We start from the raw sequence: 14624 nt of genomic DNA, 5'->3' as shown, positions 1-14624 counted from the left end.
TCAAAAATTCCTTTACTATTTCATAAAGAATGACATGTTCTATAAGAGCACGTGTCAAAAGAAGCAGGTATCTGTGGGTGTGTCACATTCCAATCTCTATCTCTGTACAGACGGTTGTTGCGTCACATTCATCATCAGTATGCATAGTCCAATAATGTACTCCGAGCCTTTTTATTTGCATATGTTGTCAAAGAAGAGGCAACAATAATATATAGAAGAAGAAATCTTGGAACAATAGTTGAGCTACATTTCTTCCACTGCGGCCGACAAGTGTGGCAAGTCAATTGTTTTACATTTTTTTGCTTTTCCTTAAAGTAGCAACATTGTTGTCTTAATTATTGACCCTTAAGCTTCTTTACCAACTATCATTCTAACAACATTTTTTTTCTTCCAACTCAACTCTCTGCTGAAAAGTAGTCACGCTTGTGTGGAGAAGGCAAAACATCACGATTGTCCTATGTTGTTTTGAGGCGAAATTTTGTCCATTAATTCTATAACGTGCTCCTATTGGTTATAGTCAAAATGGTCCACATGTTTGTCAATTTGTATAATGAAAAATTTTCTATTTGTTGTCCAATTTATTCCAAAATTTTCCTACTCTATAACTGTATAACATATGTATCCAATTGGATATACGTTTTTTATTTTGTTACAACTTGTAACTTATAGAAGTTTTAGATTATTACTATTTAAATTAGATATATTTATAAATAAATGCGTAGTTATCAATTATGTTATGTGTATATAAAAAATTAGTTACTAAATCAATTATTTATATAAATAGTATAGTTTAAAATATAAGATATAAATTAAAAATATATAAAATATCATACATCATTTCAATTAACAGATTTTTTTAAATAAATAAAAATCTTTTATTTATAAAAATATATAATTTATAATATTTTTATAAAAATTTATCTTATCTCTTATCTCTTATCTCGTTTATAGTATAAAAAAAATAAGAATATACGTATTTTATTTACAATGTACTATAAACGAGATAAGACAAAAGACGATGTGATTATATCAAATTTGTACATTTAGGCTGGAAGTGAGTCGAGTTAGACCAAACTCAAGCTCGACTCACGAAAATTAAGCTTAGTTCACGGTTCGACTCATTAACAATTAAGCCTATTTCGTAAGCTCAAGTTTGACTCAACAAAAACTCATGAGCGGACTCGAGTTCACGAACGGGCTCAAATAATAAAAACATAATCTATAATTCTATTTTAATAAATTATAACTTATATATGTTAGAATATAATTAGAATCGATTAAGATCCATTAAATTTATATATTTTTTTTTAATAAGATCATAAAAATTAACATGAGCAAACAAAGAAGGAACCGGACCTCGGGGTCTGTACTCTGTACAAGGAACTGAAGGATTAAATTTAGTTCATTAACCTAAGCTTTTGCATTTTGCCTTCTCTGATCCATCGCCCTTTTCCTTCAACATCTTTCTCTTAACTTATTCCAATAATAAAACATCTTCTACATGTGAATCCAAGATGCTCTAGAGATGGACTTTATAATAACCATGAGAGACATAATGTCTATCAGGCAACACTTATGACGCTATCTCCATTATTTAAACTCGGAATCGAATGGAAAGCCGAATGTCTTGATGGAGTCTGTCTTTGATCAGATGTGAAGGATAGTCCCAAGGACAATGTTGGCAAGTTGAGGGGCGAATTAGAGCCGGAGGGAACATCAGACACGGTGCAGGTTTTAGGATTTGAAGCAACAGGAATCGGATGGAGTAGCTTGGTTTGCGCATTAAGCTCCATGTTTGCCTGTCCTAGAGTTAGTTCATCCATTGGATTCCCAGCTTTGACTGATCACACCTGGACCAACCCCCAACGGATACACCGGCACCATCGGAAATCCATTGGTATTGCTATTTTCAGGAGCTGCAGGGCACAGAGGCTGTGAATGAGGCACACTGTCTCCGTTCTGGATCTGTTCTTCCTCCATTGGAATCGAAGAGACCGAATCGGTGGTGATGTCAAAGAGGCTGGATCTACGGCGACAGCGGTTGAGATTGCTCCGGCGGAGGAAGTACTTCTGAGCATGGCTGGCGACCTGCGTGGGCGTCCGAGTCTTGACGTAGTTCCTAGAGATCCCTCTCCAATCACCTTTCCTTACCTTCTGCAATCCCACCAGGAATAGCTTGTGCTCTTCCTCCGTCCACTGAACACCTCGCTTGCGCTCGCGCTCGCGGTTCTTGCCGAAGTTGTGAGGAGCAGCGTCATCGGTAGACGCGTAACCGGTGGTGGAGAAGGCAGCGTCTTTGTTGTTGTTGGAGTCATCTTGAGGATGCACGTACTGCGACAGATTGTTCATACTGACGCTTTTCCTCATGGAGTCCACCACCACCCTAATGCCGAACAGCATAATCTCGCCGGCAGCGGGGGAGTCACCGTCGCCGGAGATGGAGGAGTCTGCGGCGGCGGCAAAGGTGCTACACATCTTCTTCGATCGAGCTAATTGAGTTGGACTCGAGGCGGAATCGGAGCTTCCGTACTTGACGAGTCAGTGGCTCGGTGAAGAGAGAGAATATAATTAAGATCAATTAGAATTATTTTTTTTTGGAAAAAGAATTTGTATATTATTGAGTGTATTTAAGTTGTGTAGAATTATACAATATAGAAGGGTATTTATAGGAGTTAAGAGAATCGTAATAATAAAGACGTAATATTCTATAAAAAATATTCAGATATATTAAATAATTCTAATTGATCTTAATTGATCCTAATTATATTCTAACAATATATATTAAAAAAATAAATTTAATATATTATACCTGAAGGGACCTGGGTCCTCTATTTATAGGTGGTGGTGAATATCTTATCTTATCTTATCTGGCCAAGATAAGGGAGACGTTTGAATTCGAAAGTCGGTTTAGAATTTCCGGAGGGCCGGTTTTGGGCCTTCTAAGAGAGAGAGGTGGGTCGGACCCGAGGTGCCGGGTTCGGGCTCAACCTTGGGTCCGGGATCCGCAGGCTGGATCCGTAACAGTTGCCCCTGCAGCGGGAGAGCGAGCGAGGTCGGTCTGTCGCTGGGAGATGCTGTTTTTACCACGGGTTTAGGCCTTTAGTTTTTCTAAGGTGGCCGTTTGGTTCTTTTGAGATGAGGTCGGCGCCTCGGTTTCGTCTTATGGAAGATTCGTCTGACCGTTTTGGTCTGACGTGACTCTTCCGTGTCTGCTGCGCCCGTTGCGTTCTTCGAGGCGTGTTTTATTAATTGCTTTTTCCAAGGGAGCATTTATTGTGGGGGGCTTTTTCCTTTTTTGCCCTTACTTTGTTTTGGTTTCTAGGGGTGTTTGCGTTATTTCACTTTTTCAAAACCGTTTTGGTTTTCTTCCTTCAGTTCCCTCGTTGCTTCATTTCTCTATTTGCTTTCTTCTTCTGAAAGAACATTTTCTGCTTTCCTTTCGCACTTTGTGGTTTTGGTTGGTCTTCTGCTGCGGCATTTTCTCTTTGGATTTACTTCCTTCGCATCATCAGGTTGGTGTTCTTCTGTTTCCTTTTGTTTTCTCTGCTTTGTCTTTCTTTGGGTTTTGTTTTCGTCTTTGCTTCGTGTAGATTTATGATTGTTTTATGGTGTATAGCGGTATTGCATAGTGGTAGATAGTTCTGTTGGGGTAGTGGATTCCGTAAGGGGGGGCGAGCGCCATCGTACAATTGGTAGTGTATGGTGGTGTCTATTTTTGGTTTCATCCGCCATTTTTTGCCGCGGGGTTTGGCTGACGGTGGTGCTCGTCACTATTTTAGGTATGACTCGTCGAAGGACTGAGGGTGTGAGGGCTCCGGTGGCCCCGGCGGGGGTGTCCCCAGTCTTTTCTCTTGGGTTACTAGTGATGTATGGGGGACGCCGTCGCGGATGACAGAGGCGGACCTCCAACGGCTCCGCGATCAAGGAGCTGTTTGTGGGGGTGGTGATGCTGAACGCCATTACGAGTTTTCTCTTCCCGGGGTTGATGAGAGGGTTTGTTACACCAATCTTGACTCCCCGACTGTGCCGGATTGGATGTGGGTGTATGAGGCGATGTTTACCCGGCTTGGCGTTCGGCTTCCCTTTTCCCCGTTTGTTCAGCAGTTATTGAGCCGGTGCTCCGTGGCGCCATCCTAGCTGCATCCGAATAGCTGGGCGGCGATACGATCTTTCGAGCTTGTTTGTGAGTATTTGGAGCTTCCTGCCTCGGTAAACGTCTTCCTTTTTCTCTTCTTGTGTACCCTTCCGACTAAGGAGGGAAAGCACAAGAAGGGGTATGTGTCTTTTAGAGCTCAGCCGCATCGTCGGGTCTTCGGGTTGTATGAAGACTCTTTTCATGGTTTTAAGAGCGGGTATTTTAAGGTTCGTCCTGTAAGGGGACATCATCCTTTTTTGCTGACGTTGGAGGGTGAGCGTCGGTTCCCCACTTATTGGAACTTTAAGGCGAGTCCGTCCATGTTTACTCGGGTTTCGAAGGAGTTCCTGTCCCCGGAGGAGCGGGATATCGCTCTTATTTTGTGGTAGTTGTTTGGAGAGCGTCCTCTTAATTCTCGGGATGTGATGGGTGATCCGGTTGCTTGCCGGTCGTATGTTGGTGTGTGTCTGTTCTTTTCTTGGTTTTTATGTTTGTTTTCCCGTTTTTGTAACTTGGGAATTTTGTTTTCTTTCAGTTGAGATGGCTGGTGGTTTGACTTTCTTGGCATGGTTGAAGGCAGCAATGGCCCAGGAGGAGGGGTCGTCGTCTCCGGCTACTCCTGTTTCTAACCCCGCCGTGGGATCGCAGGCTGTTTCTCAAGAGGTGGTTTCTTCGGGCGTGCGGACCGATGCTCAGGTTTCCCCTGGCCCAGCGAATTTGCCTGAAGTCGTCGTGGTGACGGCTGCTGAGGCTTCTCGGAAGAGAAAAAGGCCTGAGGAGCCGAGCAGCGAGACTTTTGAGGAAGAGGGACTAGTGCTTAGCGTGATGGACCGACGCTTTGATGCCCCGGGTTTCATTGATCAACACTTGATGCCTGGTATGGAGCCATTTTTTATGGCTGCGATGTTTCGTTCCAGGCCAAGTCGGTGTATCGTGCCCTTCTCCGGTCTGCCGTTGTTGTTCGGAAGGCTGAGCCCGTGATGGCTCAGGTTGGTTTGTTGGATAAGAAGCTTCGCCATTCTCAGGCTGAGGTGGCTAAGTTGAAGGGGGAGCTTGAGGCTGCCGAGGCTGCGAGGGAGAAGGCAGTGAAGTCTTCTGAGGAGGCCTGGGCGGAGATTCTCCGGCTTTCTGAGGTTGAGACTTCGCTTCTTTTCCAATTGGCTGAGGAGCGGCAGCGGGCGTCAGATGCAGGTTCTCAAGCTGCTGTGCTTCTCACTGAGTCGGAGGCTCTGAAGGCCGAGGTTGCTGCCTTGAAGAGGGAGAAAACGGAGCTGTTGGCCGATGCTAAGGATGCGATTGCTGCTACCGAGGAGACGATGAAGGCACAGGCCCTGGTACTGGCTCCGGGCGTGGACGTGTCCGTGATGGGAGCGTTCAAGACCGTTTGTGATGGCCGGATAGTCGACCTCGAGTAGCTTTATCTCTTTGTAATTTTGTATTTTTGTCTTGAGACTTGGTTTTGTTTTTTGGATATTTTGGTTTGGCCGTGGGCCGTGTAACCGTGACTTCGTAATTCCGAATTCGTTAAGTGACTTTTTCGGCCGTTCGGGCCTTTTTGTATATTCCGTTTAAGACTGTTCCGTTTTTTGGTTTATTTCATTCCGTTTGGGATGAGCGGACCGTCGTGTGGTCGTATTTTCGTGGATATCCGTGTGTCGGGCCTGGGGGGTGATCAGTCCCCCAGTCGTGGCCGTAATTTTGTTCCGTTGTTTGGGACATCTTAAAATTGAAGAATTTAGGGATAGCCTTTTAATGGAATTTTATTGATGGGTGGGCCTCGTTAAAACCCTCCGTCTTTGGGGGAAAAGAGTACCTGGGATTGAGAGTACCCGGGATTGATACTTAAGCAATTTTTAAGAGTTTGTAAAATGGGAAGATAAGCAAATTTGTAGAATGGGAGGATACATAAACAAGTAAAAAAGAGGTGACCTAGTTAGGTCGGCATAGGTGTAGTATCGCCGTAAGTTTGCGGCGTTCCAGGTCCTTGGGATTTCGTCGCCGTTAAGCCGTTCGAGTTTGTATGCTCCTTTTTTGATTACCGCCTTGATTCGGTATGGTCCTTCCCAGTTGGGGGTGAGTTTCCCTTCTCCTGGGGTCGGGGGATCGATGTCGTTTCGTCATAGGACGAGGTCGTTGGCCGCGAATTTCCGTCGGACGACGCCATGGTTGTATCTTAAGCTGATTCTCTGTTTTAGGGCTATCTCTTTGATGTGAGCTATGCTTCTTTCCTCGTCAATGAGGTCTCGTTCTGCTTCATCGTTGTTACCGCCGACCATTTTCCTGGGGCTTGGGTCTCCGATTTCTACTGGGATGACCGCCTCCACGCCGTATGTTAATCAGAAGGGGGTTTCTCCCGTGGTCGTTTGCAGTGTGGTTCGGTATGACCATAGGACCGATCCGAGCTCGTCGGCCCATAGTCCTTTGGCTTCGTCGAGCCGTTTCTTGAGTCCTTTGATGATTATTTTGTTTGCGGATTCCACCTGTCCGTTTGTTTAGGGGTGTTCTACCGAGCTGAAACGGTGAGATACGCGTAGTTCTTCTAAGAATTCTCTGAAATTTTTGTCAGCAAATTGGATTCCGTTGTCCGAGATAACGATCTCGGGGATCCTGAATCGGGTGATGATCTGTCGCCAGAGGAATTTACGGCATTGGGCTGCCGTTATGGAGGCTAGGGGTTTGGCTTCGATCCACTTGGTGTAGTAGTCTATGGCGACGATGAGGTACCGGAGTTGACCGGGTGCCGTAGGAAAAGGTCCGACGAGGTCGATTCCCCAGGTGCCGAATGGCCGTTCTGCCGATATGGTGCTGAGTTGGTGTGGCGCGGCTTGGTGGATATTGGCGTGCCTTTGGCATTTGTCGCAGCTTTTAACTATTTGTATGGAATCCCGGATAACCGTGGGCCAGAAGTAGCCTGCTCTGATGACTTTTTGGGCTAATGTTTTTCCTCCGACGTGGTGGCCGCAGCAACCTTCGTGGATTTCACGGAGTATGTACTCCATGTTCTCGGGTTCGACGCATTTGAGCAGGGGTTGCGAGAATCCGCGTTTGTATAGCTGTCCTGTGACAACGGTATAGTTGGCGGCTTCCCGTTTTATTCGTTTACCCTCTTTGGGATCCGACGGCAGGGTTCCGTCAAGGAGGTATTGCAGGATAGGGTAGGTCCAAGATCCTTGGTTCGATAGTGTTAGATGAGCGTTGGTTGTCGTTGACACAGAGGGTGACTTGACGACTTCCTGGATAAGCGATTTGTTACCGTGTCCTGGTTTGGTACTGGCTAGTTTGGAAAGTAGGTCTGCCCTGGCGTTTCGTTCTCGTTCTCTAGGGACATGTTGTATGGTAACTCGCTCGAATCCTTCTTTTAGTTTGTTTGCCTTGGCGAGGTATTGTTGGAGTAGGGGGTCTCGTGTCTGGTAGTCTCCGTTGATTTGGGAGCTGACTACCTGTGAGTGTTTACCTCTATGATCTTTGCTCCGACCTCTCGAGCTAGGGTTAGGCCTGCCAGGAGGGTCTCGTATTCTGCCTGGTTGTTTGAGACTGAGAATTCATATCGTACTGATTGTTCGATTACGACTCCGTTCTGACTTTCGAGAATGACTTCGGCACCTCCAGAGCTGACGTTCGATGAGCCGTCAACATGTAGTTTCCATGATTCGGGGGTGGAGTTTCCTGGGGTCATCTCGGCGATAAAGTCGGCCATGGTCTGTGCTTTGATCGTGTACCGGGGTTCGAACTTGATTTGGAATTGAGATAGTTCGATGGACCACGCTAACATTCTTCCCGCAAGGTCGGGTTTTTATAGTACTTGTTTGACCGCCTGGTCAGTTCGGACCGTCAAGGGGTGGGCCTGGAAGTATTGTCGCAGGCGCCGGGAGGCCGTGAGGAGTGTAAAAGCTAATTTTTCTAGTCGTGAGTAGCGAGTTTTCGCTTCTTGCAAGACTTTGCTTATAAAGTAGATAGGTTCTTGTTCCTTTTTCATGTTTTCGCGGATGAGTGCTGCTGCGAGTGCCTCTTCCGTGATGGAGAGGTACAGGTAGAGTGTTTCCCCTGTTTGGGGTTTGGCGAGGATTGGTGGTTCCGCTAGGACTTTCTTGAAATGCTGGAACGCTTCTTCACACTTTGTCTCCCATTTAAAAGGGGCTCCTTTTTTCATTAGTTTGAAGAAAGGGATCGCTTTTTGAGCCGATGCCCCGAGAAAGCGTGATAACGCCGTCAATCGGCCGGTGAGCTTTTGGATATCCTTGAGGTTTTTTGGGCTCGTCATTTCGAGGACGGCGCGACATTTCTCTGGGTTTGCTTCAACTCCGCGTTGGGTGATCATAAAGCCGAGGAACTTCCCTGCCTCCATCCCGGGGGCACATTTTGCCGGGTTGAGTCGCATTTGGTGCTTTCGTAGGGTGTTCATTATGACCTTGAGGTCGTCGGTGAGTTGTTCGTTGGATTTAGTCTTAGCGAGCATGTCGTCTATGTAGACTTCTAGTTTGCTTCCGGACAGGTTTTGAAATATCTTGTTGACGAGTCTTTGATAGGTGGCTCCAGCATTTTTCAGGCCGAAGGGCATCACTGTGTAACAGTATGTCCCGTCTGGGGTGATGAACGCTGTTTTTTCTTCGTCTGGTTGGTGCATCGGAATCTGGTTGTAGCCAAAATATGCGTCCATGAAGTTGAGGTATTGGTGGCCGGATGCGGCATCCACTAATCTGTCGATGTTTGGTAGGGGGAAGGCATCCTTCGGGCAGGCTTTATTGAGGTCCGTGTAGTCGACGCACATTCGCCATTTCCCGTTAGATTTTTTCACTAGCACGACGTTTGCTAACCAGGTCGTGTAAGGGAGTTCCCTGATGAAGTTGGCTTCGAGTAGGGCTTTGACTTGCTTCTTGACCTCGGCGGCTCGGTCTGGCGACATTTTTCGCCTCCTTTGTGCCACTGGTTTAGCTTTGGGGTCCACGGCTAGCCGGTGGGATATGAGGTCGGGGCTTATTCCCGGCATGTCGGCTGGTGTAAATGCGAATAAATCTCTGTTTTGTTTCAAGAGTTGGGAGAGTTCTTCTTTGAGATCGTATGGAAGGTTCCTATTAATGAAGGTGTATTCCTCTTTGCTTGGCCCTATTTGTAGCTTTTCCATGTCTCCTTCTGGCTCCGGCCTGGGTTGGCCGTCTTGCCGAGCATCCAGGTCGGCTAGGAATACCCCGGCCGCGTCTCGGGATTTCTTTCTTAGGGCTAGGCTGGTGTTGTCGCATTCGGCTGCGACTTCTCGGTCCCCGTGGATGGTACCGACGGAGCCGTCGTCGGTTCTAAACTTCATAAGGAGGTATTTGGTAAAGATGACTGCGGAGAAGTCGTTGATTGTTTTTCTTCCGAGAATCACGTTATAGGATGTGGAGTCTTTTAGGACTACGAATTCGGATAAGATTGTCTTCTTTTGGTTGCTTGTTCCTATGGTGATGGGAAGGGTGATCGAGCCGTCTGGTTTGAGAAAGTTGTCTTCGAGTCCCGTGACACCGTTGCGGTGTGTTTGGAGGTTATCGTTGTGGAGCCCGAGCTTATCGAAGGCTCCTCGGAAGAGGATGTTCGAGTCTGCCCCAGTGTCTACCAGTATCCTTCGTACTAGTCCTGTTCCGATTCTAGCCGAGATGACGAAGGGGGCATCTTCGGCCGAGGTGCCGTGCTGGCAATCCTCCGGTAAGAAGGTTATCGTGTTGTCAGCCGTGATGGTTGGAGTTTGGTTTCTGACCGCCATTACTTTGAGATCTTTTTTCATTGTTAGTTTCGACTTGCTCGATATGTACTTACCCGTGATGACGTTTACGATGATGGTCGGGTCGTCTTCTGGGCTTTCCCTGGGGGGTTGCCTTTGGGTTCTCGGGTTACGCCCGTCTTTTTCCGGCGACCTGTCTCTTTCCGCACGTCTTGGTTCCCTGATGATTTTGGCAAATTCTGGGAGTTTGCCGTCTCGTATGGCTTGTTCGAGGGCGTCTTTAAGGTCGAAACAATCTTGTGTTTTGTGACCATAACCTCGGTGGTAGTCGCAGTAGAAGGTTTTGTTGCCTCCCGTCCTTAGCCAAGATAAGGGAGACGTTTGAATTCGAAAGTCAGTTTAGGATTTCCGGAGGGCCGGTTTTGGGCCTTCTAAGAGAGAGAGGTGGGTCGGACCCGAGGTGCCGGGTTCGGGCTCAACCTTGGGTCCGGGATCCGCGGGCTGGATCCGTAACATATATCATACGTATACCCTATATGCATTTAATCTATATTTTTAATATCTACTTAATATACTAAAACTGGGTTTTTCCCCAACTAATGAAGGTGACGTATCGATCTCTCATGACTCTATTTTCCCTTCAAAATGAACTTTTCTATTCTCTATTCTAAATTATTTTATAAAAAATATATTTATTATAATTATATTATAATTAATATTTAATAAATAATACATAATTTTCTTTCATGTTTATTATTTAAAAAATTTATAATTTTCACGTAGCCTTTATTCTATTTTTTTCCATAGTTAATGACCATTGACTACGATCCTATTAATAGTATCACCTATAGTAGATTATACGAAGAGAAAGTGTGAAAAATAAAGACAAAAATTATAAGGCTATAAAAAGTTCCATTTAAGTTTGACAAGAGTAAGACGGTTTACATAGAAATAGTTCTAATAGATGATAAGATTAATTGATTCATTTACTAAATTTTTTCAAGTAATGCTAAGTTCAATTTATAAATAGAGTTTAATTTTGATGCACTGACAGTGTAAAGCGTTTTACATAGTCGTGTAATCACATCCGTTCTTTTGGATGACTATTCACGCGGTCAATGTGAAATGTATTTATTTTTATTGATGTGTCATTACGTAATTGGATACACGTGTAAAACTACTTTACACTGTCAGTGCATCAAAATTAAATTCTTATAAATATTTGTAGTTCATATTTTAAGTTAATTTTATAAGTACACTATTTCACAAGTCAAAGACAATTTTTTTTAATAGCTTTGCAAATGCTAATAGCTTTTATATTTAATTTATTTTGTAATACGATAAAATTCATTGTTCAATCAAGTCAAAGACAATTCTTTTTAATAGCTTTTATATTTAATTTGTTTTGCAATACAATAAAATTCATTGTTCAATCAAGAATTATTTGACAAAAATATTTGAGAATGAATTGGTAGAAAGGAAAGTCTATGTCTTCTCAAATTTTGAGATCGAAAAATCAAGTGGAATATATTTTCTGACTGTACACACGTGCAAAATATCTTTTAAGATGGAGTCAGGTATAGTACATTTAGTCGATGATCGTAAAATTCTGGATAATCATTTTAATTTGCTTGCTCATGCTAATATATTGAAACAAACAAATGAACGATTCTACTTATTTGGTACGTAATTAATTTATATTAACCCACACAAAATTATTTTTCTTTTGATTTTAAGTTTTGCCAAAAAATTGTATAATATTTGAAATTATATTGTGATTTTTTAAAGGTATATCATTTTATTAATATACTATTGTTAGTTTTATCATTTAATATAAAATAGATAAGTAAATTCTTTTTATTTTATACACGTTCAAAGTTATAATTTCTTATATTATTCACTCATTTGTCCTTAATTTGGTACTTTTAATTCATTTTTTTTGTTCAATTAGATGTTATTAGATTCTTGACTAGAAAAGAAAAACTCATATCATGGTCAAAAATAGAGAGAAGTAACCAGTACATTGTGATTTTTTTTTACCAAAAATATGAGACTTGAACTCGCAACTTCTTAATTAAGTATGGGGGAGACTATGCCATTTGAGCTATTACTCATTGGCACTAGTACATTGTGATTGATCTTTATAAATTGCAGTATGTAAAATTTTAATATGAATATTTCTTTAGGTTATAATTATGTGTTGTTGTACAGTTTTTTTTTCTTTATATATTACTACTTACTCCCTTAATTATCGCTTTCATTCAAAAATGAGAAAAAAATAAGATGTACACTATGAGATAAATTTACAATCCAATTACTTGATCATCTATGTGATCACCAAGCAACCAAATACATAATTTATTATCTAATTTATAAAATTTAACAAAGACATTAGTAAACATATTGGTTTCGCATTTATTTATATATTTTATTTATTTATGTTATATTTGTAATTATATTATATCTATTTTTATCAATATATTTTTTAAAAAAATATCGTTAGTGTTAGTACATTGTGTATTAAATAAATTAAATGATAGAAACACGTAACTATTTTCTTTTTCAGTCAAGATTAAGTAAAATACTGTAATTTAGACTTGCAATATCAACATATTAATAGTAAAATAAAGAAAAAAAATGTAATATTATATCAAATTTTTTTTTTAAAATTATAATTGTAATTTATGATTGAAATCATAATTTAAATATTTTAAACGGGATACGAGTTAATGAGTTGAGCTTATCCAAGTTCAAGCTCGACTCATTTAATTTATAAACTTAAATCAAAGTTTAAACTCGGCTCACCAACTCACAAATTCAGTTTATCAAACTATTAACGAGTCAAACGGACTTATAAACTAACTTAACTCACATCTAATCCTACACTTAGGGTGTAAAAATATTTATTGTTTTTGGCTGATTTTTTAGTTACTACATATTTTGGAAGAACAGAATAATAGGTGAAGGTATGTATAGTACACAATTCTCAATTCACAACTCACAACTCACACGTGATAAAAACTAAAAAAGAAAATACACGGAGAGAGAGAGAGGATCAGAGGAGTAAGAGAAAAGCTAGAAATGAGGGGTTGGAAAAACAGAGGGGTTTGGGTAAGAAGAAGAGAGATGTCACCGGCGATTAAGAAGAAGACTTCGCCGGTGAAGGAGATAGAGATGGCGGCAGAGTCTCAGATCACTGGCAAGGAGTAAGGAGGAGCTCGCCAGTGATGGTGACAGTGACGACCCAGAGGACGACGGTGAGAAGAAAGAAGAGGTGACGAAGAAGAAGGCAGATTCTCTGCTCTGTTTCTGGCGAACAGCAGAGATGAAGAACGAGAAATCAGAGACAACGCCGTCTGTGCATGCAAGCTTCTGGTCACAGAGTACATTTTATTATTTTATTATTATTATTTTTTTAACTCAGTAAATTTTTTTATTTATTATTTATTTTTTTTCAGAAAGAGAAAGAGATGACGGATTGACGGTGATGGTGGTTGAAGCGGCTAAGAAAAAGAAGAATGGCAGAAGTCAGAGGAGCGGCGCAGAGAAGTGAGAGAAGGGCCGTGGTGCTGCTGCATGCAGAAAAACCGTTCGGTAAAGAGAGATCAGAGCAGAAACACAGACGACGCTGCTGATAGAGGTTCTGTCTCAGTGAAGAAAAAGGTTATTTTTGGCAACACATTTTTTTTCTTAAATTTTTTTTTTATCAAAAATTGATTTATTTACTACAAAAAAAACTCTTCTAATTTTTTTTTCCCAAATCTGCTTCTGTTTTTGGATGAAGGTTGAGGATATGTTGGTGTTTGAGTGATGGTTGATGGCTGTTTGGTACAAGGTAGTGGTGAACAGTTTCAGGTATTTTGTTTCTGTATTAGTGATGGCCGGATGTCAATTGATGTATGATGTATGGATTTCAATTTGGGTGCGTGGATCTGAAACTTTTTATGGTTTGGGTGATTTTGCTTTTTGATTGGTTTTGGGTCGCGTATGGACTGTGAAGGATGCCGATGATGATGCAGATTTTTTTTTAACAACAGTAAAACAAACCAGTGAAAGAAATTTTTGTTTGTACAAATTAAATATATCTAAGTACAAAACTAAAATAAAAAAATTCAAATTAATAGTTAATGAAAAATGCTACTTGTCATTTAAAATACAGTTTTTAATCAGCATTTTTAAGGATTTATTATTATTTAATTAATTTAAATATCCACCCTCACCTACCAGTTGTTCAAAAAACCAAAAAAGTTATTTGTTTTTTATGTTCTCTCTTTTCTAAAGGTTGAATAAAGGACAAGATTTTTTTTTTTGTGACTTAAAAAAAAATAAACAAAAACTAAGAAAGAAAAAAAACAAGAAACTGCTTAAGAAAGGCAGTCCCGCTGAATACTACTCTCAAACTCCTTCCAAGGCAATGGAAGCTCCACTTGGGGAGAAATCGTCCTCATTGCAGTCTTTGCCATGATGTCTGCTACTGTATTTGCATCTCTCAAGATCAACCGAAGATCAGCACGCCATTTCCAAGACATGATATCTCGGATTTTTAACTATCATAAACCTTTGAGGCCGCACCAGTCCAACCCCAACCGACCTCTGAACCAGCTTGAACATCTGGGTTGTAAGAGTTAATGTTGCTCTGCAGAGACTGATTCAGAGGAGAATAGATATTCTCAAGGTTCCACTGTCCAGATGACCAAAGGTCCAAGATCCTGAGATCCGAATTAGAAATGTGAACATAATCCATTTCCTGACACAGTCGTCCCTCTCTTCTCCATTTAGAAAACCAAAAGTTCT

General features: G+C 41.7%; 1 protein-coding gene and 1 long non-coding RNA gene across 2 annotated transcripts in view; one reads left to right on the top strand and one right to left on the bottom strand.

Moving 5' to 3' along the window:
- On the bottom strand, positions 1388 to 2556 carry LOC107612172 (transcription factor MYB1R1-like). The gene is given in 2 exon segments (XM_016313988.2): positions 1388 to 1839; positions 1841 to 2556. Coding segments are annotated over 2 exon segments (912 nt in total). The 5' UTR covers positions 2476 to 2556; the 3' UTR covers positions 1388 to 1562.
- LOC110266097 overlaps positions 13635 to 14624 on the top strand; it is a 79209-nt gene continuing 78219 nt past the window's right edge. The window contains exon 1 of the long non-coding RNA XR_002353031.1: positions 13635 to 13685. This is a non-coding gene — a long non-coding RNA (uncharacterized LOC110266097). The remainder of the gene's footprint in view (positions 13686 to 14624) is intronic.

Source organism: Arachis ipaensis, chromosome B08 (genome assembly GCF_000816755.2).
Source record: "Arachis ipaensis cultivar K30076 chromosome B08, Araip1.1, whole genome shotgun sequence".
NCBI lineage: Eukaryota > Viridiplantae > Streptophyta > Magnoliopsida > Fabales > Fabaceae > Arachis > Arachis ipaensis.
This window is presented reverse-complemented; position numbering and strand designations above follow the sequence as displayed.